The sequence below is a fragment of the Onychostoma macrolepis genome, chromosome 17, assembly GCF_012432095.1.
Source record: "Onychostoma macrolepis isolate SWU-2019 chromosome 17, ASM1243209v1, whole genome shotgun sequence".
Taxonomy (NCBI): domain Eukaryota; kingdom Metazoa; phylum Chordata; class Actinopteri; order Cypriniformes; family Cyprinidae; genus Onychostoma; species Onychostoma macrolepis.
Genome location: NC_081171.1, coordinates 28830072 through 28857737, shown reverse-complemented (window position 1 = coordinate 28857737; position 27666 = coordinate 28830072). Strand labels below are relative to the sequence as shown.

Sequence of the window (27666 nt, the reverse complement as noted above, 5' to 3'; positions counted from 1 at the left end):
AACTGACATTCTGCTAAACGTCAAGACATTTGAGGTGTCACCATATTTGATGTGGTCAAAGTGGAGAAACATCTCAAAGATGAAATGGGATGCATCTGAGATAAATTTGAAACGCCATAGTAAAAGGGTCTAAATACTGACGCAATGTAATATTTCAGTTTTTTTCTTTTTATCTAATTTGGAAAATCTTCACAAATTATTTTTTTTCAATTTATGTAAAAATAAACAAATAAATAAACACTTTTTTAGCATAAGGTTGCATATATAATGAAAATATATTTGCAACTCTTAAATGTATATACAAATTGAGAAATGTAAAAAGGGTCTAAATGATCTTAATTTCTGGCCGTCACATTTTTTCCCCCTTTTTGTTAAAAGATATTTTATTTCATGTGGTACGAGAGTTAAGCGCAAATGATAAATATGTAAATATGATGCTTTTGGTAAGTTAATAATTGATCATTTAATTTTAAGCTAATAGTTCTCTCTAAAGAACAGTTGTGATTTCTTTAAAACATGTAGGTAAGTAATAGGATGTCTGGTAGCCTATACATGGCACCACCTTTGCTGTGCTCGTTAAATCAGATATTGTTTTATCATCAAAACACGCTTTAATAAATTTCTTTTTGCAAAGAATGGTATAACTTCACAGCTATTTGCTAATAAATCAAATCCAGGTATGCAGAGTGTACGTGTGAGGCTCCCATCACGCGTGTCTCTTTGGGCAGTGTTGCTAAGGAAGCGTCATGCCCTTGCAGTGTGATGTTTGGTATGCTCAGTCAGCGGTTGCCATGAGTGGGCCGGCTATGCATGCGGAGGGAAACGGTGGCCCGATCCTGGGGGTATTCTTTAATAAGCCTCTGTAATTAGCCACTCTGAGCGCCTATTGATCGCTGTTGGCTGAGAAGTGTGGAGCTGTGATCAGCCAGACGTGGGCAGGATTAGGCCGTGAGGAGCGGAGTATCTGAGAGTGGTCTTAAGACATGTCTCCTTAATAGTGCTTTTAAAGGATTTAGCCACTCTCTGTAGACTGGCATTAGGCTGCATGATTGAGCTCTCCAAATGCATGTTGTTGTTTGCTGCTGATTTTTAGCGCTAAGTGCCGAGGAGTCAGACAGAAGGTTACGAATATGTTTTCAAGTTGCTAATTTACTTGGTGTGTGATTATGTGTATGAAACTTTAAGGCATGGGCATCAGATGTTGTGGTCTTCTGAAACGAGCAGAAACCCTTACCACTGCCTCGAGTCTAAATTCTTCAGCTCTCTCAAGAGCTTAGAATTCTTCTTTAGAAGATGAAAGCTTTTTCTATGAAGAGAAATAGAAATGGAAGAGTCATGAAAACCAGAAATAACTTTCCAAAAGATACATGCTGAGACAGAGGCAAAATCACTCATTTAGCCTTTTTTTGTTTTTTTTTCAATGTTAAAATATTTTCTTCTAGTTCAGTTCAACCAAAGTACAACCAAGTACTGTAAGCAATCTGTAGGCTTACTTCTCTAAAGATCGTAAACACTGTGACACCACAGCATCATAACATTGCTCGTGATTAAAAATGGAAATTCCATTAAAAAAAAACAAACAAACAAATAAATCTAAAATATTTAGAACCCAATTATATTCACACATTTTGTGGCAGTTTCATATATTCTGACTTGTAAAGAAGCTCTCAAGAAAAAAAAAAAAAAAGGAAACTTAAAAAAGGGAAAAGTCCAAGCTGCTCTTTTCCATTCAGAACGAACAAAAAGGCACCATAAAAGCATATTATTTAACCATTGATTTGACTGTCAGAGCTCTTCCTCTAAAAAAAATAACACAGACATTTAATGTGAATAATGTAAAAACAAGGATCAGTGGTGATAGTCCCATTCTGTAAACGGAAAATGTCAAACAAAAATCACTTGATAGGTTCAACAAACGATCATGTCAGGGCATAACATGATTTGATCTTAATCTTTGTCTTAATTCTTTGTTTAATTTAATGAAACACACTTTTATTATGTTCTATGCTGTGGAAAGAGAACAATGGCAAAAACAAAAGATTTGGGATTTTAGAAAGTGTCCACCTGTCCTCAAGCTTACTCCTATCAAAGAGAAGGAAATCAACCAGTTTAACAATTAGAAATACTTGGGAGACTGTTGTTCACAACTATTTACATATTAAAGGAACACATATATTATTTGTTTGGCTCAGAATTGATCTACAAAAGATGCTTGTAGAAAAACTAAGTTTTATAGAGTTTCATTGATTTTATTGAGTCTTTGTAATTAAAAAAAAAAAAAAATTCAAACTATCAGATAAAACAAGCAGAGGTAGTATCTATCTATAAGAAGAAATGTTACTGGAGCAGCAAATCAGAATTATTAGAATTATTTGTAATATAGTAATTAAAAGCTGTTGAAATTTTAGCTTTACCATTACAGGAATATCTCATTCCTACTATTTATACTATTTTTTTAAATATTCAAATAAAAAAACAGCTATTTGGTATTGTAATAATATTTCACAATACTGCCATTTTTACTGTATTGTACTATTCACACTGTACTTTTACTGTTTTTGATCAAATAAATGCAGCCTTACGATATAATGTATATTTGTAGCTATGTGACTGATTGTAAGCTTGTTCAAATCAAAATGTATGATTTATGCATTTATGGTACCTTTTTATAAAACACTGGCAGCAAACCAAAATTTCAGATATTCACACAAAGTTGTCTTCCCCACCATAGCTCTCAAATCTCATTCAAACACACTCAAATTGTGCATCAGGAATGGTCTCAAGACTCGTAAGAAGAAATACGTAATGATGTGGAAAAGAGCAGCTTTGCAAGTGGGTGACTGCATTTTCATTTTGGAATGAGCTACTCATTTAAGAATGTTTTCAAGGAATTCTCATGAAATACTGTACCTGCGATCCCATGAGTTCATGCCGAGATCATTGAGGAGGAGTCTGCAGAGGTAAAAAGCAGATTTTGGCTCGTGGTGCATGGGCTCTCTCTGTCTCTCTGCTCTGATGCTGGGGTCTTCGGTCTGTCGCCAGGCCAGCTCCTCGTCCTCCTGCTTGGCCTGTCTGTGGATGGCATCCATGATGAGCCCTTCCATCTCAGGGTTCATGCCGATGGGTGGAGAGGGCGGCTGGGTGAGCCTCAGCTGGGGCTGCGGCAGACACTCGGGGCTGCTGTGTCCAAGGTCTTCCAGTAGCTGATCCAACACATCCACGCCATCTTCCACTTCCAGCTCAGAGGAGCATTTACTGGAGCGCACGGAGCCCTGCTTTTCAGCGCGAGCGCTGTCGTGAGACGACTGATCTCTGCTGCCACCCAAACTCAAGCCAGTGCCATCCAAAGTGCGGAACAGAACACCGCCGTCCCACGAGTACTTTCCCGAGATGTCCCTGACGATGACACGCACCTCAGAGGAATGATCCCTCGGGTTGGCGCTTACCGCGGCCGTGCTGGAACTGTCAGAGGGGATCTGCAGGTATGAGACTAGTGTGCTGTCATTGAAGACGAAGAGCTGCAGATTGGGGCTTTTGAAGACTTCAGAGGAGAGCTCGGAGGACTCTACGTAGGGGTTGTCGTGGTTCTCACTGACCAGGCTGTTTAAGAGTGCAGGGCCGCCGCTGAGAGGATGGTGGCCCAAATGATTGACCAGGTGTGACATTACCATCCGAGCAGTCAGAGGAATCAGCTCTAGGCTTCTCCTTTTCTTTTCTGGGATATGAAACAACACAAGTTCAGTAAACTAGAATACATACAGCTTTGCAGGTATACACAAAGGATTAGTTCACCCAAAAATCACAATTCTGTCATCAATTTATATAATCTCTTTATTTATTTTAAAAGGGACATAGTACAGAAATTAACATTCAAATAAACACGAATGTATCCGAGAAAGGTAACGTAAAATTTTTTTAAAAAAGAGAGCACGATTAAGGGTACAATACAGAAACGAGCCCATGTAGCTCAATTAAATATAAATACTTAGCACATCATACACAAAGATAATAAAAGTTTCATATTAATATAGTCTTGTTATGGATGTAGAAAACAACTGACTATCAAGAAGTCGATAACTTAAATTCAATTTAAACGAGTAACTGTATGTAGAATTACTCTCATGTCATTACAAATCACACTTTGGTTCATCTTCAAAACACAAATTCATAACTGTGAAAATATATTTTATGTGAAACATGAACGTTTAATGGAGGAACTCAACCAAAACGTTGATGCTGTACAAAAGTCAAACATTGTACTGTAAACATAATCCATTTGAATGAAAGAGTTTAATCTAAGCCTTCTGAAGAGACACAGTTGTTTTATATGAAAACCATATGTAATTTAGGCTTTTATTCACAAATAACCATTGACTGATGCACATACATACAACACATGAAATTTGGAAAAACAGAAGCTCAACAGTACTTGCTTGATGAGCGAGAACAAACCTTAATGGTTCTTGTGCGTTAATCAAGCACATCTGAGCTTCTGCTGACCATTTATGATGTGCTCTATGTATGTGTCTGTTTCATCATATAAAGTGATCATATCTCTTCAGAATATTTGGACTAAACTGCTCGATTGATAAGGATTACTTTTACAATCTCTTTGTGAATTTTTTGAAGCGTCAAAATTTGGAGGAACAGAAAACTGTCAGGTTTCATTAAAAGTGTATTCATTTGTGTTTCCAAGGTGAACCAAAGTCTTATTTGGAGCATCATAATTGTAAATGATGACAAATATAATTTTTGGGTGAACTATGCCTTTGAATATAAAATAATAAATAAATAAGTTTGTATTGCCTCATCACGGTTATGTAGAAATCTGCCCATCACCCTGTTATATTACACCACTCTGTGGGATATGTGATTCAGATAGATTAGTTGTGGTATTCTGTGGGTCCGCCGTTTTCACTCGTGACAGACCAATATGTCGCCCAGGCCGATTAGAGGGCCAACATTTGGAGGTTTGCTATAATTTGAATGAATAATTTCAATGTCATATGTCCAATTGGTCAATAAACAGAAGAGTTACTCATTACTTGTATCAGTTTTGAAATGTATGGCCATCTAATCAATTTCTATTTTTAAATTCAATTTTTAGTAAATATGTACAAAAATATTGGCCAGCCTGATATGTACATATTAGTATTGGCAACAGACACTGAAAAATTCATATTAGTCAACCACTAGTTGTCAGTGGCAATCCATTCCCTACATAGTTGAGCTAGTTTAATTTCTCTCATATCACTCTGAACTCTCTTCTCACATAATCAAAAATGAAAACTGAAATCAATATTTCATTTTCATTCACTTAATTATTATTTGGTAAGTAGCCATGCAAGTGGGATAATTTACAGTCAGCTGGCCATTATCACAAATTACACATCTCTCTGGAATACTTGATTCTGCTTGGAAAACACAGTCAGGTAAATATTTTTTGTATAATGACTGCTGTATGACTGACTTTTTTTAGGGTAATACAAGTCCTGGCCGGCTGACTGTGTACAGTATTTTCCCTTACTTGTTCTCAAAAGCTGGTCGCTATACTGGCTTTTAGCTCTCATGACCAATGGAGGCCATTTTCCCACGTTTGCACCATGTACATGGGTGTCCACACAGACACCTTTAAAATATCTATTCATTCTCCCAAAACAGACTCAAAGGGCTGCACTAATGAGCATCACACCTTTCGTGATGAGTGAATAGGGCTCTGCAAGCACTATGAATTAAAGTCCTCTGAATGCTGAACACCTCTCAAAGTGAGAAATCTAGTGTTGTCATTAGTGGATATTAAGATTAAGATGACAGAGAGAGAGAAGGGGGAAAAAAACGAAGTGCTCACATTGTGACAGTGCTATCAATACCATCATCCCCATCAAAGTGGAAAAAGCTCTTTGCAAAGACGAGCAAGTTGCATTAGGGATGCACAGAGCTTTGAAGTGAACTAATCAATATGAGCTAGGTAGTGGGATATTGCTTATGAGTTGCTCTTTGGCTGAGGTTGTTTTTTTTTTTTTTTCGTACACAGAGATATAAAAGGCATGTCAATGGATGGAGATGTTTGCGTTGCAAAAGCCAGCATTCTTTTTCTTCCTCTACTCCACAGACATAAATGTACTGTCATAAAAGGCATCCCTGTTGAAAGAGGAAAGAACAACCCCCCCCACAGCCCACAGCCCAACCCCACCAAAAACAGATGACATTTGATGACATGCCAAGGTAGAAAACACACAAGAAATATTGCCTAATGGATGAAGCAAGGTCGGAGGAGGAAAAAATGATTTCTTTAATAATTGGCATAAATGGGCTTGCTTTGAGTGGATGAGGGAACTAATGCACACCTCTTTAAAATTCTATTTCATTTCACATTGTGCTACATTTGCTCTAATATGATTCACGAGAGCCCTGGATAAACTCACAGGACAAATTAAAAATGTTCCTTTTTTGTACGTTCTTTTTTCTTTTCAAGGGAGATGCAACAGTTTCACAATTAATGCAGAAAAATTTGGCACAGTAAATTTAGTCAAACTTGCCTTTACATTATAGACATTAAAGAGTGATGTGTTGATGTGAAGCAAAAATTCTTACATTTAATAAGGTATCATGACAAAACTAAACAAAAATGAATACTTTTTGGTCATGAAATATAGTTAAACTCACTATATATAAATACTAGTGCTGTCAATCGATTAAAAAATGTAAATCGTGTTAATCACAGTCGTGGACTGTGATTTAATCATGATTAATCACAAATTTAAAATACTAGGATTTACCTGTATATGTGTTGAGAAAGAAATGCATGACAAACTAGTTTAAGGAAACAGAATCTTTCACACTTCCGCCAGCTATGAGACATAATCCTTATTATTCTTTTATCATTATTATTTTGTTTTTATTCAGCCATTATCAGCCTTAAACTGGCAATAAAACGTTTACCAAGCCACATCGCTTCAATCCCAGGATGCATTTACCCAACTATTATCAAAAGTGTTTCTAATTAAATACAACAAAACATTTCTTCCGACCTTACGTGAAGTATTATGACAAAATGCATTATGAAGAAGAATTGGACCTGTTCTGCAGGTGCATTAGAGCTAATATTAGCATCATGCTTCATAAGACAATTTATGAGATTAATAGTACACTTTTACTCAGAACTCACTTCAAACCACCATCGAGTGTTTGTAATAACTTCCTTTTGCGATCACATGAGGAATTTGATCGTTTACTGTTGTTAAAATATGCTATTTATAGCCTTTTATATCGCTGCACAAATTAGCATTTCAGATGTACACATTAATCTAAAATAAAATCACATACAGACCATATCTATCGTAATCGTGTGTTTATTATCTTATATAATCTATAGTGGCTGTTGTCATGTTTATTTCTGCTGTGTAAACGCCTTAACATGTATGCTCTGCTGAAACTCACGTTGTTTGTGATGTTACAACTGCCTCTCTGTTCTTAAGTTGCCAGGGATACATTCCAAGTATAATACACATTAGTAAAAGGATCTTTTTCATTTTTATTTGTCTATATACACTTTGGGCGGCCGTGGTACATAAAAAAAGTAGCCCAAAACGGCTCTGTAATTTTCCCCGCGACTGTATTTTCAAAATAGTCCACTTGTGCCATTACCTTGGCAACACTGGTGCTGTACCCTCATCACACAATGATAGATAACCTTCCGCGCTGCGATGATGGGAAGAAGTTGGGGTCAAACCTTATCAAACGATTAATTTGCATTAAAAAAATATTAACGCGTTAACACCCCTAATAAATACATATTTGAAACCACTAGAATTAGTATTTTACAAATCAACTTAAAGGCAATAAATACATAAATAAATGAATAATATAATTTTAATTTTAATTTAAACAAATTTTTGATTTTGGGGTGAAATATGACCAGGGACAGTTCATGACAGATCAGTCATGACATTTGCCTAGGCACACTGTAGATAACGTGCTGTAAACAACAACATAAGATGACTGCAGTAAGATTAATTGCACTCTTTATGTTCCACCTGAAAGCAGAAAACAAAAAGTCCTTACCTTCAGCCACAGTGAGGAGATTTCCGAAGTCTCCCATAACATTGTGGATGGGTGGTGGTTCAAAGCTCTTGACATTGCCTAAAGTAAGAAAGGGTTCATAGTCTGTCGACAGATCAGCAAGACTGAGGAGGTAGTGGCTCTGTTGAGTGTGCAGGTTAGACCCTGATACACAAGTGTGCAGCACCTAAGACAGCAGAACAGTGAATTAAGTACACCAGTGATACACTACAAAAAGAATGACTAAAGAAAAAAAAAAAAGATTTGTGGGCCTAATACAGAACCCTGGGGAACACCTTTGGGAAAAAAGGGAGATTATTTATTTAATAATGAGCTGCATTCTTTGTTGTTTTAGACTGAATTACAAATACAAAATGTAATGCATAAGATACTAATGGCATTGTTTAGATGTTAATGCATTTTGAAAGCCTAATGAGAATGCTTCAAATTGCGAGCTCTGTTAGGATCAACAACTCAGAAATTACTTCAGCCATGAAGATGCTCTTCTTGGCACTCCACTGAGATGCATTAAAAAGAAATCTGTAATAGATTGAAACATTGTTGTTACACCCAGACGGTGTGGTTGAGCGCTACAGGGCCGCCATATGGAGATGGGACGATATTTACAATGCTAAGCCAGGAAACCCAGCGAGAGGGGCTTTATGGGCTAATAATCTATTTCTCCAGTGATATGGGAGTGTATCGATGTGCAAAAACAGATGGCCATGGCTCTATTGGCTGGAGAAGATAAGACACAGTCCAGCACAGTTTATCATAGTGCCTGAACAGGTTTGCTCTGTTTGATTTAATTAAGGCTTTATCCCTTGGCTCATTCTCGAACACCGCACACTCACGCAGCAAACAACCACCCTGTAAGCTACATAAACACCATCAGACATAAATTCATGTTGTAAAAATACCTAAAAATATAACAACAGAACTTTAATTTTGCCACATAATCACCACCATAGAGCCATTAGTGCCATCTGGCTCAAATGGAAACTGCTGATAAATCAGAGGTAGGGGTCATTCCAAGGTGTGATGGATCATCTCTCAATGTAAATCAGTAACAGACCATCTTATAATGGACTTCAGTCAGGCCATATTTACTTGTAAGGTCTGAAATTTCTTGAGCAATAAAATGACTGTTTTTCCTAATAGAAAACAAACTGGTGCATGATAAAGCAGTCATATAGTGACAAAAAGAGAGAAAAAACCCAAAACAAATTCAGGAAAATGTATCACTTTACTTAAAGGTATAGTTCACCCAAAAATGAAAATTCTGTCATTAATTACTCACCCTCATGTTGTTCCAAACCTGTAAGATCTTCGCTCATCTTCGCAACACACATTTAAGATATTTTTGATGAATTCCGAGAACTCTCTGACCCTCCCATAGACAGCAAGGATCCTAACATGATCAAGGCTCAGAAACGTATTCATCAAAAATATGAACATTTTTGTTTCTGAAGATGAACGAAGAAGGTCTTACAGGTATGGAACGACATGAGGGTGAGTAATTAAAGACAGAATTTTCATTTTGGGTCAACTATCCCTTTAAGCATTAAACCCCGTTTGCCGGTTTTGAGGATTCAGAGTGATTTTCATTAGTCTGTAAAGGTAGTAAGAGGCACTTCTCAAACTGTGCTGCATAAATGAACCAAGACTCCATAACATTAAAGGACAGTCATTACCAATTATTATTTGAGTAGTACTATAGGCTTGAGATGCTAATCATTATTTCTTGCACTTAACTGAGACACGACACTCGAAAGTACGAGTACTGGTGTGCTGTCCTGGTGAGGTTTCGTACATGTGTCTGTGTTAGACGCTATTCAGCTCTGACAAATGAGAGATTAAAGTAATCCCACTGAGCATATAATAACTAGCGAAAAATGATTAACAGTCAAACGAGTGCAGAGGAAAACAAAGGACATTTATTCTTCCCTTTCCCCCTTTGCAGCAGGTGCATTTTCTCTCATATGATGATGAACTGAATTCTTGAGTTCAGCATTCATTGGTGAGCTTATCAATCCAACAATGGGACATTTAAATAATTTGGCCATTTTTTTTCTGGGAGCATGACATCTGCACAAAGGTCCGTGTCTGTCTGCATCTGCACAACAGGCCGGGACTAATATCTCATTTATTCTGTGCCCCTCAATGCCCTCTCATTAGTGTCTGATGACTAAATATGAGCTCTGAGGGGACGAGTGCATTTATATTAGAACGCACACACATGCGCTGGAATATTTCGGCTTTAATTTGAAGTAACAAACTACAGTATGCCTGTACCCACCCTGTAAATGTAGTCGAGTAGAGGGGCTTTCTGTGAGGCTGGGTCGTCCAGCACAGGCATAGTGATGGGCTCCAGCAGGATGGAGAGAGGTACGGCCATGCACCAGTCCAGCAGGCACAGCAGTAGAGACACCATTAACTAGAGCACACGGAGAAAGCATTCATTCAGCACACTCTTGACACGACCACAAAACAATCAATAAACCTGCCAAAGACAAGCTGTTAGGAAGGTGGAACAACGAGTAGAGACAGAGAATAACCAAGAGCTGGATGAAGAGCCGTGTGCTGCTCATTCTGAATTCCCATGTGCAGCACTGCTTACACAAACAGAGATGTTTTGCTTGCTTACCTTTTTATCTGCCTCAACTGTTGAGTGTTCAGCACTGGGCAGAAGAAATGCTATGGTTGCTACAAAAATCTACAACAGACGAAAAGTGGAGATTAAGCAGGCGTCCCTTATACAATACGGCAACAGATGCATCATACTGAAGGAGATGGTTCGTACCTCTATAATTCTTTTGGGAAGGGACGGATCCAGCTTCTGTAAGTGCTGCCAGTGAGAAATCAGTAGCTGAAAGATGTCACAGGCCACATTGGCCACCACCTTATTTCCAAACTAAAAGACAAAATCACATTCACTCTCACGTTACAGTCCAGACAAGATGAATACGATGAAAATAAAAAAGGCATGTTTTCATTACTTCTTTCACTAAATGAACATTTCTTATTTATATGCAGAATTTGATATAATTCTAAGTACCTCTTGTGCCTTATAAAATATACACTACCGTTAAAAAGTTTTTATTTTTATTTTTCCCTTTTTAATTAAACAAAAATGTCAGTAACAACATTTATAATGTAACAAAAGATTTCTATTTCAAATGAATGCTGTTCTTTTGAACTTTCTATTAATCAAATAATCCCAAACTATTAAACAGCGCAACTGTTTTCAATAATAATAATAATAATGCATTTTTCTTAAGCTGCTAATCAGCATATTGGAAAAATTTCTTAAGGATCACGTGACACTGAAGTAGAGGTCTGCGCGGGACTGTTTTTTAAGTCCCGCTCCCGCCCGCTCCCGCGAGGTTATATCCCGCACCCGCCCGCTCCCGCGATATATTTACTCTTTGTTCACCCGCTGTCCGCTTTGAATAATTTTCTTCCCGACCCGACCGTTCCCACTAAATTTAGATCTCGTTTCCAGAATCACACATTTAAATTTCCTCTACTGAAAGAAAGACAAATAGGCTAACAAATAAAAGTGTAGTCTGCACAAAATTGTATTTGTTATTTTATTCGTCTTGTCAGGATACAGTTCGTTTAACCTTTACAACAGGAACAAGTGTCGCATTAAAAAAATGTAGGTTGTACAAAAATGGCCTATTATAATTTTATTCGCCTTGTCAAAATACTAAATTATTTTAACATCTTGCTGTAAACACAGTAGCTAGCCTAGGAAAAGTGTCGCGGAAGAAAAATAAATAAATAAATAAATTGGACATGTGTCATTTAAAATTATAGGCTAAGCAAAATATAAACAAATCCGAGTTGAGCGTTCTTCAAGGAGAGCGCATCCACACTTTGCTCCATCTTTATTCTGCTCTGTCACCATCGACAACCTGCCTGTTCTGTCTGTGGGCAGATATTCACTGGTAGGCTACAGCCTGCTCTGAGCATCGTTATACACATGCTGCGCACAGACACTGCAAATAAAACGAAGCACTGTTTCATGCGTGCTGCGCGTGCATAACAGTCCCGTGCAGGCTGTACCAGTGCTTGAATAAAGCGCAGATATGTTGTTCTGAAAAGACGCCGAACGGGATATTGTTAGACCGCCGCTCCCGTTCAAATTGCACCAGAGTTACCGACCGCAACCGCTGCTTTATTCGGGAATTTAATCCGCGTCGCAAGAAATCTGGTCGGGTCCCGCGGTTCCCGCGGGACAGCCGCGGGAATGCAGACCTCTACACTGAAGGCTGGAGAGATGCTGCTGAAAATTCAGCTTTACCATCACAGGAATAAATTCCATTTTAAATTATAATACAGTAGAAAACAGTTACTGTAAATTGCAATAATATTTCACAATTAAATTCCACTTTGAAAATGATCAGAAAAAACAACTAGAACATTCTTAACTCAAATGTACCGCATAACTTGATTATTTTTGTTTTATTTTATTAAAATTATAACTTCCTCTAAAAACTTGTCATCAGACCATAACTCATAGCTCATATATAGTTATACTTATTATAGTTCATAAGAAATATAATAATAAACATCTTTTATAAGGTTTTACAGCTGTCTCCCATTTTTAGCAATATTATTTGGTATCAGCGATAATAGTATTAGTGATAAATAAGATGGTATTTCTGACATCATGATGTAAAAATGACACTGAAAAATAATCAATTAAAACACAGCATTTTTTTTTTCATTTTTAGTTCTCTGTTTGTTATTCCTATTTATCACTAACTTATTTTAGAGAAACACATTGCTGGGTAGATTCCAGGTTAATGGATTGTGTCTATTGCTCCATCCCACAATTCTCTCTTGCTCTGGGCTCATGTTGAATCTGAGGTGAGAGAGGGAGTGTTTTCTCAGATAAACAGAAGAAAGGCAGCCACACATAAACTCCCAGCAGTTCAGCACATGCTTTTAGAGATGGCAACCCTGTTCTTCTCCTGAAGCTTTATTTTGGCCTGACCTGCTTTGAGTCAGCATGAACAGGATGTGATTACCACTGCATAAGAAAGGGAACGAAAACACTCAAGATGGAAGTTGCAATTTGAAAATGAGTGGTTTCAAATGACTCCGTTACATTTCAGATAATCTTTCCAACTATACTGCAATTTAACAATAAAACAGTACAGTGGGGCAAAAAAGTATTTAGTCAGCCACCAATTGTGCAAGTTCTCCCACTTAAAAAGATGAGAGGGGCCTGTAATTTTCATCATAGGTATACCTCAACTATGAGAGACAAAATGAGAAAAAAAAAAAAATCCAGAAAATCACATTGTAGGATTTTTAAAGAATTAATTGGTAAATTCCTCGGTAAAATAAGTATTTGGTCACCTACAAACAAGCAAGATTTCTGGCTCTCACAGACCTGTAACTTCTTCTTTAAGAGGCTCCTCTGTCCTCCACTCGTTACCTGTATTAATGGCATCTGTTTGAACTCGTTATCAGTATAAAAGACACCTGTCCACAACCTCAAACAGTCCAACTCCAAACTCCATCATGGCCAAGACCAAAGAGCTGTCAAAGGACACCAGAAACAAAATTGTAGACCTGCACCAGGCTGGGAAGACTGAATCTGCAATAGGTAAGCAGCTTGGTGTGAAGAAATCAACTGTGGGAGCAATTATTAGAAAATGGAAGACATACAAGACCACTGATAATCTCCTCGATCTGGGGCTCCACGCAAGATCTCACCCGTGGGGTCAAAATGATCACAAGAACTGTGAGCAAAAATCCCAGAACCACACGGGGACCTAGTGAATGACCTGCAGAGAGCTGGGACCAAAGTAACAAAGGCCTCAAATCCTGCAGTGCCAGACGTGTCCCCCTGCTTAAGCCAGTACATGTCCGGCCCGTCTGAAGTTTGCTAGAGAGCATTTGGATGATCCAGAAGAGGATTGGGAGAATGTCATATGGTCAGATGAAACCAAAATAGAACTTTTTGGTAAAAACTCAACTTGTCGTGTTTGGAGGAGAAAGAATGCTGAGTTGCATCCAAAGAACACCATACCTACTGTGAAGCATGGGGGAGGAAACATCATGCTTTGGGGCTGTTTTTCTGCAAAGGGACCAGGACGACTGATCCGTGTAAACCAAAGAATGAATGGGGCCATGTATCGTGAGATTTTGAGTGAAAACCTCCTTCCATCAGCAAGGGCATTGAAGATGAAATGTGGCTGGGTCTTTCAGCATGACAATGATCCCAAACACACCGCCCGGGCAACGAAGGAGTGTATTCGAGATCTGCATGGAGGAATGGGCCAAAATACCAGCAACAGTGTGTGAATACCTTGTGAAGACTTACAGAAAACGTTTGACCTCTGTCATTGCCAACAAAGGGTATATAACAAAGTATTGAGATGAAATTTTGTTATTGACCAAATACTTATTTTCCACCATAATTTGCAAATAAATTCTTTAAAAATCCTACAATGTGATTTTCTGGATTTTTTTCTCTCATTTTGTCTCTCATAGTTGAGGTATACCTATGATGAAAATTACAGGCCTCTCTCATCTTTTTAAGTGGGAGAACTTGCACAATTGGTGGCTGACTAAATACTTTTTTGCCCCACTGTATTTGCAAACAATTTGGAATTTTTATGTAATCAACAGATTTTTGATGACTTACAATGTTATGTTATACTGAAGTAATTGTCTACAATAAATGTGTGTGTGTCTGTTTGTGTGTGTATGTATACATATACATATACATACACACATTACATTTACATTTAGTCATTTAGCAGACGCTTTTATCCAAAGCGACTTACAAATGAGGACAATGGAAGCAACCAAAATCAACAAAAGAGCAATGATATGCAAGTGCTATAACAAGTCTCAGCTTAACGCAGTACACGTAGCAAGGTTTTGATAAACACACACACACACACACACACACACACACACACACACACACACACACACACAGGTGCATCTCACAAAAATTTAAATATTGTGAAAAAGGTATTTATTTTGTAACATTTCAAAAAGTGAAGCTTTCATATATTCTAGATTCATTACATGTAAAGTAAAACATTTCAAAAAATCTTTTTGTTTTAATTTTTATGATTAGAGCTTACAGCTCATGAAAGTCAAAAGTCTAGTATCACAAAATGTTAGAATATTTGCTAAGATTTGTAAAATATTTAAAAGGACTTGTAAAACAGAAAAGTTCAAGTTCTTTAAAGTATGTTGATTTATGCATTCAATACTTGGTCGGGGCTCCTTTAGCACAAACTCCAGCATCAGTGAGGTGTGGGATGGAAGCAATCAGTCTGTGGCACTGCTGAGGCACTATTGAGCCTTCAGCTCATCTGTGTTGTTGGATCCACTGTTTCTCATCTTTCTCTTGAAAATATCCCATAGATTCCATATGGGGTTCAGGTCAGGCATGTTGGCTGGCCAATCAAACACAGTAATATCATGGTCAGCAAACCACTTGGAAGTGGTTTTGGCACTGTGAGCAGGTGCTAAAGCCCTGCTGGAAAAGGAAATCAGCATCTCCATAAAGTTTGTCAGCAGATGGAAGCATAAAGTGCTCCAAAATCTCCTGGTAGATGGCTGCATTGACTTTGGACTTGATAAAACACAATGGACCGACACCAGCAGACGTCACGGCACCCAAATCATCTCTGACTTCAGAAACTTCACACTGGACTTCAAGTAGCTTGGATTCTGTGCCTCTCCACTCTTCCTCCAGGCTCCAGACCTTGATTTCCAAATGAAATGCAAAATTTACTTTTATCTGAAAAGAGGACTTTGGACCACTGAGCAACAGTCCAGTTCTTTTTCTCCACAGCTCAGGTAAGATGCTTCTGACGTTGTCTCTGGTTCAGAAGTGGCTTAGCAGCTCTTTTCCTGAAGACGTCTGAGCGTGGTGACTCTTGATGCACTGACTCCAGCTTCAGTCCACTCCTTGTGAAGCTCTCACAAGTGTTTGAATGCTTGACAGTATTCTCAAATTCTCCCCATTGTTGTGGTTTCAAAGAACAAGAGATACCCGGAATTTATACTGTAGGGATGGTCATTTAATGAAACTCAAATATAAATATTCTATTTTGAGATACTGATTTTTGACTTTCATGAGCTGTAAGCTCTAACCATCAAAATTCTAATCAATCTAATCAAAACAAAACAACAACAACAAAAAAAAACTTTTGAAATGTTTTACTTCACATGTAATGAATCTAGAATATATGAAAGTTTCACTTTTTGAAATGTTACCAAAAAAATAAAATAAAATAACTTTTTCACGATATTCAAATATTTTGAGATGCACCTGTATATGAAGAGTTCAGATGCAAAAGCCCAAGTGCCATTTGAAATTTTCTTCTAAAATGATCATTTTTATCAGGCTTCCATGTGTATGTTCAATAATTTAACTTTAATGGTAATAAATAGGTTCTTTTCATTGCTATTAAAGTGAAATAACTGAACATAAACATAGGAGCCTGAGAAAAATGCTAAAAAAAATGCTTCAATCGGCACAGAGGGTTTTGCATCTAAACTCTTTATATATATATTATATACTGTATATATAGTGGGGAAAAAAATTATTTGATCCCCTGCTGATTTTGTACGTTTGCCCACTGACAAAGAAATGATCAGTCTATAATTTTAATGGTAGGTTTATTTGAACAGTGAGAGACAGAATAACAACAACAAAAAAAAAATCCAGAAAAACACATTTCAAAAAAAGTTATAAATTGATTTGCATTTTAATGAGTGAAATAAGTATTTAATAACCTATCAATCAGCAAGATTTCTGGCTCCCAGGTGTCTTTTATACAGGTAACTAGCTGAGATTAGGAGCACTCTCTTAAAGGGAGTGTATAACCTGTATAAAAGACACTTTTCCACAGAAGCAATCAATCAATCAGATTCCAAATTCTCCACCATGGCCAAGACCAAAGAGCTGTCCAAGGATGTCAGGGACAAGATTGTAGACCTACACAAGGCTGGAATGGGCTACAAGACCATCACCAAGCAGCTTGGTGAGAAGGTGACAACAGTTGGTGCGATTATTCACAAATGAAAGAAACACAAAATAACTGTCAATCTCTCTCGGTCTGGGGCTCAATGCAAGATCTCAGCTCGTGGAGTTTCAATGATCATGAGAACGGTGAGGAATCAGCCCAGAACTACACGGGAGGATCTTGTCAATGATCTCAAGGCAGCTGAAACCATAGTCACCAAGAAAACAATTGGTAACACACTACGCCGTAAAAACTGAAACCCTGTAGTACCCACAAGGTCCTCCTGCTCAAGAAAGCACATGTACAGGCCGTCTGAAGTTTGCCAATGATTCAGAGGAGAACTGGGTGAAAGTGTTGTGGTCAGACGAGACCAAAATCCAGCTGTTTGGCATCAACTCAACTTGCCATGTTTGGAGGAGGATAAATGCAGCCTATGACCCCAAGAACACCATCCCCACCTTCAAACATGGAAGTGGAAACATAATGCATTGGGGGCTTTTGAAGCCAGCCAGGGCATTGAAAATGGGTCGTGGATGGGTATTCCAGCATGACAATGACCCAAAACACTACTATGTACTTGCATTTAAATTAATCATTTGATACAATGCACTTATTGTGTACATACATGTTTTTACATTGTACTTATATTAAAAAATACCTTTATGTAATTACATCTGTAATTAATTACTGTAATTACATTTATAATTACACTGTTGACCATCCCTTACACCTTAACCCACCCTTAAACCTACCCATACCACCAAACCTGTCCCTAACCTTACCCGTATCCCACCGCAATAGCAGCAGAAGTGTTTTGCAATACAACATGAACGCAATTTTTTGATGTAAGTACATAGTAGTTAAGGCCACCTAATATAAAGTGTCACCCAAGAAACGTCTGACCTCTGTGATTGCAAACAAGGATTTTGCCACCAAGTACTAAGTCATGTTTTGCAAAGGGGTCAAATAATTATTTGACTCATTAAAATGCAAATCAATTTATAATTTTTTTGAAATGCGTTTTTCTGGATTATGTTGTTATTCTGTCTCTCACTGTTCAAATAAACCCACCATTAAAATTATAGACTGATAATTTCTTTGTCAGTGGTAGGGATGTGACAAGATCTGATGTGTGAACGTGACAATATCCTCGCAAAATATTTTGCAATGTTTACATTAGAGCTGCACCATTAATCATTCAAAATTGCGCTTGCAATCTTGATTCAAACACCCATGCGATCTTATTTCTGAATGACAACGATTCAGCTATGTCTATTAAGACTGTATCACGCGAGTGTCAGTGGAGCATGAGATGTTGATGAATCAGGGTCGACCACCTTCACTCTTCCGATGTGAACGCTGTCAGACTAAACACGCGCTGCTCAAGCTCCACTGACGCTTACGATGTGAAACAGGTGTTAAAGACATTCAAATCTGCATTCATGCTGCTGCTGATCCAGAAAGAGTCTTTTCAACCACACATCATTATTTCTGTGTTACAGACATTTAAATAACAGAAGTACTGGGATAACAGTTTATAGTTTGGGTATAAACACTTATTGTCTACAGTAGCGATCAAAACGAAAGTATAACACTTGTATTGTAATGCTTATCATCTTCCGCCAGGAGGTGGCGACAACCAGTTTAAAAAATGTATTTGACATTGAATCATTCATTCCAAACAAGTCTTTACGAAGCGACACATGTTGACTCCAAGTTGATTTCAAAATGCACCTACATTTTTTGCATTTTGTGTTTTTCAGTTGAATAAAAGACATTTCCCTATATATTTTCCCTATGTATTTATTCATTGAGGATTAAAAAAAAAAAAAAAAAGTAAAAAAATCTCGTCTCGTCTCGTGAACCCCTATTCGTTACTAGTTCTAAAGTGATATTTTGGAATTAGTAACAGAGGCTTGGGCTCAGCTGTTAAACTGTCAACTTTAGATTTGAATATATATATATATATATAAATTATATAAAATGTATTATTTAAAATTATCCCAACTGAACAGATCAAATTTGATCACCTTCAGCGTGACACCCAGGACGTTAATGGCATCTTTGACCTGATGGTGAGTTTCTGTCTGTCTCAGCTCCTCACACACCCACAGCCCCAGACTGCAGATCGCTACACACCTAAAACATGGTAAAACCCTGTCAGACCATTAGCTGCCCAACAGAGCAGCCATTCATATCATTCACAATGTGAAACAAATCAGTGTGGTTGTAATCATGCATGACATTTGAATAGGAAAAAAATTAAATATAAAAAATAAATGCAAGATTACTGTGCACATTATACGTAGTGTCACAGTAAGGAATGATCTGGTTGTGCAGTACCTGGCTCCTTCACATGTCTCATTGCGTGCGGTCTTCAAAAGGATGTTCACAAGGTAGTCCTACAGATAGAAAGCATGAAAAAGACAGTTAATGCTAATACATTTTGCAACATATTAAGGTTAATAGATGGTTCAAGGTTCATTTTTGTGGTCATGTGAGCATGGTTTACATATTTGTTATATATTTTTTTAGCAACAGTTCACCCAAAAACGAAACCTCTGTCATTTCACACCTTCAAAAACATGAATGACTTAGTCCTTATGTGAAAAAAAAAAAAAAATAGTTTCAGAAATATCCTGGCTGTTCTTCATAATTTATTGAAAGTCAAGTAAGTTTGTAAAGCACATCTCACACATCATTTAAAAGCAGCTGTAAAGAAAATCATGCTGATTTTGGCAACAAAATGGAGGAATATAATTACTTTTCAGTGAAAGTTTGAATATACTTGGTTAATTTCAAACAGATAAAAAACTATTACTAAAAAAAGTGTGCACCACCAGGTGATGCAATCAGGTAATTTTAGGTTATTCTTTTTCCTTAAAAGTCTCTGTTTATTTGGTGCATGAATTTTATTGGTTTCAATAATACATGAATGGTGAAAAAAGATGCGAGACGATAGTTGTTTTTTTTTTTTTTTTAACACTTTCATCTTTAGTCCTCCAGTGTGCAATCCAATCTTATCTTCTGAAGCCATTCCACACCTTTGTTTGAGGACAGTCATTGTTAACTAAACACCTTGACATGAAGTAAGTAAGTCATATAGGTTTGAAATGACTTTGGTGGATTAAATCTGTTAAATAACACCAAGCCTTCTCCATCTGTGGATTACCTTTAGCATTTGCCATTTTTAACAGTTTCACACCAAAATGTGCAACCTGTGACGCTATAAAGAAATTAACATGCTAACTTTAACAGCTGAATGGAGAGCTAATCTCCACTATAAAAGTGTCATTAGATATGTGTTATAAGAGTGGGATTTTGTAACGGCGTACCTTCATGTCCTCTTTGCCAACTACGATATCCTCAGATCCGGGAACAGACTGCAAAGAGGGGATCTGCTGATACAGGTTAGGGAAGCACACCAGCGAACCAAGAACTGTCTGAGCCTCGATCCGTGGAGCCTGACATGAGCATGAATGGACAAAACACCAACATGAAGCTGTGTGCTTCTGTAAGTAGTGTAGATGCAGACTGACAGCAGCAGCGGTACCTCAAAGGAGTCAGTGTTGAGGACACGAGCAGCCGCGGTGATGAAGTCTCCCACCAGCATGGTGAAGCCCGGCAGGCCCAGAAAGAAGAAGCGTGGTGAGCACCACCTAATCATCGTGTTCAACACATCCTGAGCACATCAGAACATGAGAGAGGAGGAACAAAAAAAAATAAAAATCATGTTTTAGAATATTCTGTTTGGCAGTGGAGGATGAAGCACACAAATCAAGTACTTCAATAGGTAAGGATATACTAAAAAAATATTACTCCAGTAAAAGTAGTCCTTTTCATCAAGTAAAAGCACAACAGTGCTTGATTTGTAATGTATGTTGGTATTGCAAGCAAAAACTGCTTGCACTGCTTGCTGAACCATGTTTACTTATTTAGCAAATTTATATACTTAATACTACAATAAGGAAGACTACTGGATGAAGACACTGAATATGTACTGCTCTGCACATAAGCATTCATCTTATTTTATTACCAAAATGTACACTAGAAAAACATTATAGTTCAATATACTATAATATCTATTTACGTTACTGCAATTGAAGTGTGCAAACAAGTGAAAATAATGAATTATACCACGGGGCCGTTGAATGCTTGAATCTGATTGGCTGATGAACGTTCTAAGGTGTGCAATTATTTTCAGGGAAACGCAGGGCGAATGTAGTTCCAGGCAGCTCTTGACCGCATTACATGACCATATCACTTCGCCAAATGATTTCTGTTATTTCAAAGGTCCTTAAAGCAAAAGAATCAAAACCCACAATGACACTGGCCACACAATTAAATATAGCAAACAAAAGGATAAAAACGACAGATCATGTCCATGTTTTTGACAAAAAATTAAGTTTTATGTACGGAAAGCACATCCTCCATCTCTCCTGCTCTCTCTCTCCCTCACACACACACACGCACATACAGATTGATTTCACGATACGATTTTCTCACTTTTTTTTAATTTTTTTTTATAAAGAATGAGATTTAAGACAAATTAGAAACGAAAAGGTGTCCCTTTATTATTTCTCAGACAAAACTGCATTTCTATGTGGAATTGAAATATAACAAAACTAAATTGTAATTTTAAAACAAACCCCAAATCAAATGAATAACTCAAATGAAAGAAATCTCTTAATATAAAGAAACTAAGGCTTTCTGTGCTCTTTCCATATAAAATTAGAGGCAACCACTGTATTTTAATCAGGATCCAAACAAAGATGCTGCATATATGCAGCATAAGCAGATTTTAATCTAGATTTGACTGTATAATTTCGGCATACTCATTTTAAATCACTTGGATCTGCTACAACAGCAGGAAAGAAGCATGTGCATAAATTTGTGCTATTTTAAATGTTATTTGTTGTTTTTACATATCAAGCATTTCAATGAATGGGTCTATAATGAATTGGTTCACAAATAACTTAATACCTTAAAGGTATAGTTTACCCCAAAAAATTGTATCATCATTTACTCACCCTCATGCCGTTCCAGACCTGTATGGATTTCTTTCTTATGTTGAACACAAAATAATATATTTTGAAGAATTGTGAAGAAACAGTTGTAGGTCCCCATTGACTTCCATAGCACAGAAAGAAATGCTATGGAAGTCAATGGGGACCATCAACTGTTTAATTACCATCATTCTTCAAAACATCTTTTATGTTCAACATAAGAAAGAAACTCACACATGTTTGGAATGACATAAGGGTGAGTAAATTTTTTAATTGGGTGAGTAAGCATTTTTGGGTGAAATATCCCTTTAATATGCATGTATGTCAATATGTATCATGTAATAATCAATACCAAAATTCAGAACTAATAACTTAGTTTTCACACCGTCATCAGTCACACGCACACTCAAGGTCAATACAAGCCAGACAGACATGAACAATTCAGTGCCTTGGTCCCTGTCTCACTTTGACTGGATCATTGAGTTGTTCGGATCAATTCACGAATTAATCACATTCACTGTGATTCAGTGCAGATTCATAATCACAACTAGAACATTGCTATTGTGCTTCAGAGTGGGTATCAATGTCTTCAATTCAAAATAATGAGGAACAAGAAGTGTGCCAACAAACAAACAAACAAACAAACAAACAAAAAACACTCAAATTACATACACTCTACAAAAATGGTGCTATATAGCACTAAAAGTGTTATTGGCTCGTAATTATGGGGAACCACTTTTGGTGCTATACAGCACCTTTGTCAAATGGTGCTACTATGTTGAACCATACTAGGTGCCATATTGCACTGTATTTCTTCAACAAAAATGGTGCTAAACAGCACCAACAGTGGTTCTTTGGCTCGTAAAAGAACCTTTAAAGGGGCTTAACAGGTTCTTTGTACGGCAGTGGTGCTATATAGCCCCTCAGTCATGCCAAAGAACCGGTGAAGAACTGCTGAAGAACCACTGAAGCACCAAGATTTGGTGCTATACAGCACCAAAAGTGGTTCCCCTATGATTACTTTTAGTGCTATGTAGCATCATTTTTTTTTTTTTTTGAGTGTACATTTAAAAAAAAAAAAACCAGCACAGTAAATCTATTTTGTACTAACAGATTCAAACTCAGGTTAGCCGCATACAACACTGAGGCACAATCTCTGGACTTCATAAGGTGCAAACCATTACATAACTCGGAGTGTATGCTTTAACCACTTTATAAACCACCAACCATTTCTGTCTCTCTCACATCACTTTCTTGAAACCACTGTGCACAAACAAACAAATGCATAAACAAACACGGCTGCTCCGTAACTGCCACAGTCATCTTCCTTAATTGAATCCTTTGTAAACACTGTCAGACGAAGAAAAAAAAAAAAACACCAATATAGGCAACCTAGTGGCATAAAAAGAGTCCTGCTGAGAGGGAGATGTGAAATTGGTGGAAGCGGTGCATCTGCAGGGACATTTTACCCTCATTCTGCAATAACTGACCTTTGCAATGCTTAGCAACCAGTAGTAATTAAGCGCCACCAAACTGCTGCGTGATTACCCAAAATGAGCATTTTGGAGGAAGCGGCAATTCTGCAAAGCGGGACTATTATGCAGCAGTAAATACAGCAAGCACAATCTGAATCTACAGCATGTGTGTCTGTGACAATTTAACATGGCCAAACGGTTTAAATTGCCAGAGCAGTGCAAGGACATTTATATGTACAGACACATGGGTGAATGCGCTTCGATTCGTCCTTTCCATCTGAAGACACTAGATGTGCTGCAGCTCTTGGACAAATACCTCAATTTGTGACCTTTACATGACTCCAAACGATGGAGGTAAAAATCAATGTGCTGATGGTCAGTGTGTATTTACTAAATCCAGCCAGCAGTCCAACACCTGTTGGCAGTGCTCTTATTTGTTGACTTTCCTGTTCCTATAGCGGTGCACAAAGAAAGGTTTGATCATTAACTACAGCTTCAGTTTGATCAGGGTTCCTGCACAGATACATTTCACAGCACACTGTTTCAGGCCCCTTTTACTGCAGTAAAATAAATGTTTGTATTAATAATTTCTTTTAAACAATAAAATGTATTATACATCAATAAATATTGATGTATAAATCACTCAAAGGGTTATTTTGTGCTGGTAATTCTATTTGTGAACCAGCAACTTTCTACTGATAAAAAAATAAAAAAATAAATAATAAAAATCACCATAAAATTTACAATACGTACTTATTTTATGATGCAGTGTTAATTACACGCACATCATTATTATACAGAAAATATGTGCCCCTTAATCTCAAACCCTTAAGTCAGAGCAATAACTTAAGTTCTTTCCTTCCAATAATCTTCCAGTCACCTATTTAGTTTGCACTTTCTACAATCCCAATGATCAAAGTAAAGTCCCACCCTTGAGGGATGCCACAATGTGAATTTTTGACCATATGATTATTGTTTGATTTAAAAAAATTGTACAATCTAAAAACTAGTTGAAAATTATTTAAATTTATTATCTGAATTATTTACATTTTTGAAAATTATTATCTGCCGTGACACAACAAAAACATATTGAACCTTACAAAAAAGGAAAACCTATATGCCATTTTATTAATTATCCATAAACTAAAATACAAGTAAACAAAAAACAAATAAATTACTTAATTAAAAACAACATATTTAATGCATGTTTTTAAAGGGGTCATCGGATGCCCATTTTCCACAAGTTGATATGATTCTTTAGGGTCTTAATTAGTGCTGTCAAAATTAGTGCGTTAACGCAGGGGCGGGGCCTAGGGTTGGCCACCCCACTCATAACTGCTAATTCTGTCTCTTTTTTCTTGACAAGAAGTGCATTTATTCAGTCGCAGAACGTCTTTTAGAGCACATCAAACAGGAGACATTTCAGATGCGTGCTCCAGCTTACCTTCAGCGCCAGGCGTGAGTCAAACGAGTGCGGAAATAGTACTGCGCTCGCAGCGCATGCTCTTCAATCGGCGCACATAGCCTGTATCATTTCATATCAAATCGCGAAAGAAACTATGAGCATGCAATGCCGTGATCAGTTAAGTCACGAAGTTACCAAAAAGGTGATTAAAGCTGCCATAAAACTGTGCATGCATGTAATATGTTATATATGAGTTACATTAAGAACATGTCTCTGAAATGGTTTTCAAAACTGTCCTGGAGCATCCTAGCACTGTCTCCCTCATCTAACACACTCGATTCAACTCGTCAGCTCATTAGAAGAGACTGAAATGGGTCAGAAAAGGCATGTTTTTTTAATCGATTGACAGCACTAGTAATAAAAAGTCTATAACATACATTGGTTAACATTTCTCAATGGCAGTGTAAAAACACCCTTTTTACCTTGTTAAAATCATCTCTTTTCACAGCAACCCGTTTTGTTGCATTTCCCTTTAAATGCTCATGAGCTCTACTCACCCCGCCCCTCTCCTCTGTGGGGTGATGAGCCGGTCTAATGAATGGTTTACTTTAGCCACGTTTAGCTGCATTTAGCCACGAAACTTGCTAACTAGCACATCATTAGGAAAGGTGATTTGCAAAGATTCATAAAAAACCCTTATATTCACTTCATCTGTAGGTGAAGCTGGATCACGAATGATTCGTGCGAACATAGACACATTTAGGCAGATCGGGGCATCCTTCAAAAACAAAAGTAACATTAATCATCTGCATCTTCAGCAGCTCAGATGTCCGGTGTAAATGACAACTGCTGTGTTCATTATTACATTCAACAACAAAACACCTCAATCGCTTAATCGGAGACATTCTTGTCTACACCTGCTCCGGCGTCGAAACAATGGCGGACTGTTTGCAGTTCACTCAGGGCGGGTCTAAGGTAAAACGGCAATCAACAATCATGGGAGTCACACAGAGAAGCAGCTGAGAACGGCTTGATTTGAAAAGGGGATATTATTTATAGAGATTAAAAAAATACCACTGGGTGGATTTTTATCATTACAGGGTGGTTGTGTACACACACTGCCAACACACACATTTATATTCAAATAACATGTAAAAGTGAGTTTTGCATCCAATGACCCCTTTAAGATTGACATAGCAAAATTTCAATTAGTTGCAAAATTACAGAGTCGCAATTTAAATTCTCTTTAACAGTTGCAGAGGTAGGGCACACACAATTAATTAAATTTACTGCTTGTTCAGTTGACTTTTTATTTAATCCAACACATTTTTTAAATGCTGTTTTCAAACAATTTACTTAATCCAATCCAGAATTGAGACTACATGAATGATGTTTTGTTTGTGTTAAAGTAGGACTGTAAAAACTGGGAACAAGATTTAAACTGCACAATGTTTTGCACAGGACTGAGCTTTGAAATGTGTGTTCCAATTTGACTATTTTGAGGGGGAAAAATAAATAAAAATACAGTATACATAAAATAGTAAAAATATAGTAAATATGATGTGTCCTCTTCCTAAACAAAGTTCACTCTTCAAACCCATTCAAACTTACATTTAGGTCTCATATGCTAGATAATGACTTTTTTGCCTGCATTTTACATATCTGCATTAAATATATTTATATTAATAACTATATTTTACATTATCGCATTTTTTCAAGTTAAATTTATGACCTACATTTATTTTAGCCTCAGACAGTGTGTCCCTGTGTGTCCATTCTTTTGACTGATAGTGTAAATGCACAAAAACTCAAAGAGATGCCAAAGTTCTATAACGGGTACAGAACTCTACAGCTGTACATTTATTCAATTTTCAGTGCACCAGAAAAGAATGAAAACTGTGTTTGAATTGCAGCCCATATCCAGCCCAATTCTTGCTGTTTTTGCAGTTGGCTGTTAAACTGTACTGTCGTGTTCTTTCAGAAGTGTGTAAGATGTGATCTCTAAGCTCTACTTTAACAGCTCCGTCAAGTGAGTGGTAAAACTACAGCAGAAGAGATGCACTTCTGCACTACCGTTCGTGTTGTATCTGAACTCTTTCTGGCCTTAAAATCTGTTCCTGTGTGGATTTGAGGGAGACTTCAAGCCAACAGTGACACAAATAGAATCTATTATGAACACACAACAGTGTGTAGATCCACAACATTGGCCAAAAGCACTTTCGCTGTCTTATTTGTCCAATCTCCATTGCAGCTCAACATTCGGGGAGCTCTTATTTTCTGACCAAATAACAAGAAACAGAAATAAAGAGTGAGGCACTCCATCGGTCACAGTGCAGTGCCAGCACACACACACACCACTGGAGATCTGAACATGTTTCATCACACTGCATTATCATCAAAACCACAAACAAACAAAACCTGTTTAGGGATCAAACCTAAAGAAAACAAAATGTTGAATGTATATTAATGAACATCAGACCAGACTAACTCTCTTTTGATTATTCAATAATGATTCTTTGTGGATGTTTAGGAGGGAAGCATTATCATCATTACAGAATCAGGCAGCATTAGAGAGTCTTTCCTGCATCACAAGAAAGAAAGACTGTTGCACCATCTAGTGGTCAACTGCATGAAGTTTTTTTTTTTTTTTTTAGATTAAATACTCAAGTTCTACAAGCAGAATTTGTGGCATATCGTCAACAAAT

General features: G+C 37.3%; 1 protein-coding gene across 10 annotated transcripts in view; it reads right to left on the bottom strand.

The window, feature by feature from the left end:
- The window catches only part of ralgapa2 (Ral GTPase activating protein catalytic subunit alpha 2), a 187205-nt gene that overhangs the window by 46395 nt on the left and 113144 nt on the right, over positions 1-27666 (bottom strand). For 6 of the 10 annotated variants that reach the window (XM_058748533.1, XM_058748534.1, XM_058748539.1 and 3 more), the window contains 10 exons: positions 20629-20757; positions 20411-20539; positions 19419-19477; positions 19106-19232; positions 10865-10975; positions 10709-10777; positions 10361-10498; positions 8065-8248; positions 2911-3715; positions 1235-1306 (listed from right to left, as the gene is read on the bottom strand). In XM_058748533.1, coding sequence (XP_058604516.1) covers positions 1235-1306; positions 2911-3715; positions 8065-8248; positions 10361-10498; positions 10709-10777; positions 10865-10975; positions 19106-19232; positions 19419-19477; positions 20411-20539; positions 20629-20757 — 1823 coding nt within the window. The remainder of the gene's footprint in view (positions 1-1234; positions 1307-2910; positions 3716-8064; positions 8249-10360; positions 10499-10708; positions 10778-10864; positions 10976-19105; positions 19233-19418; positions 19478-20410; positions 20540-20628; positions 20758-27666) is intronic. The other 4 variants (XM_058748535.1, XM_058748542.1, XM_058748536.1 and 1 more) reach the window with 1 other exon arrangement.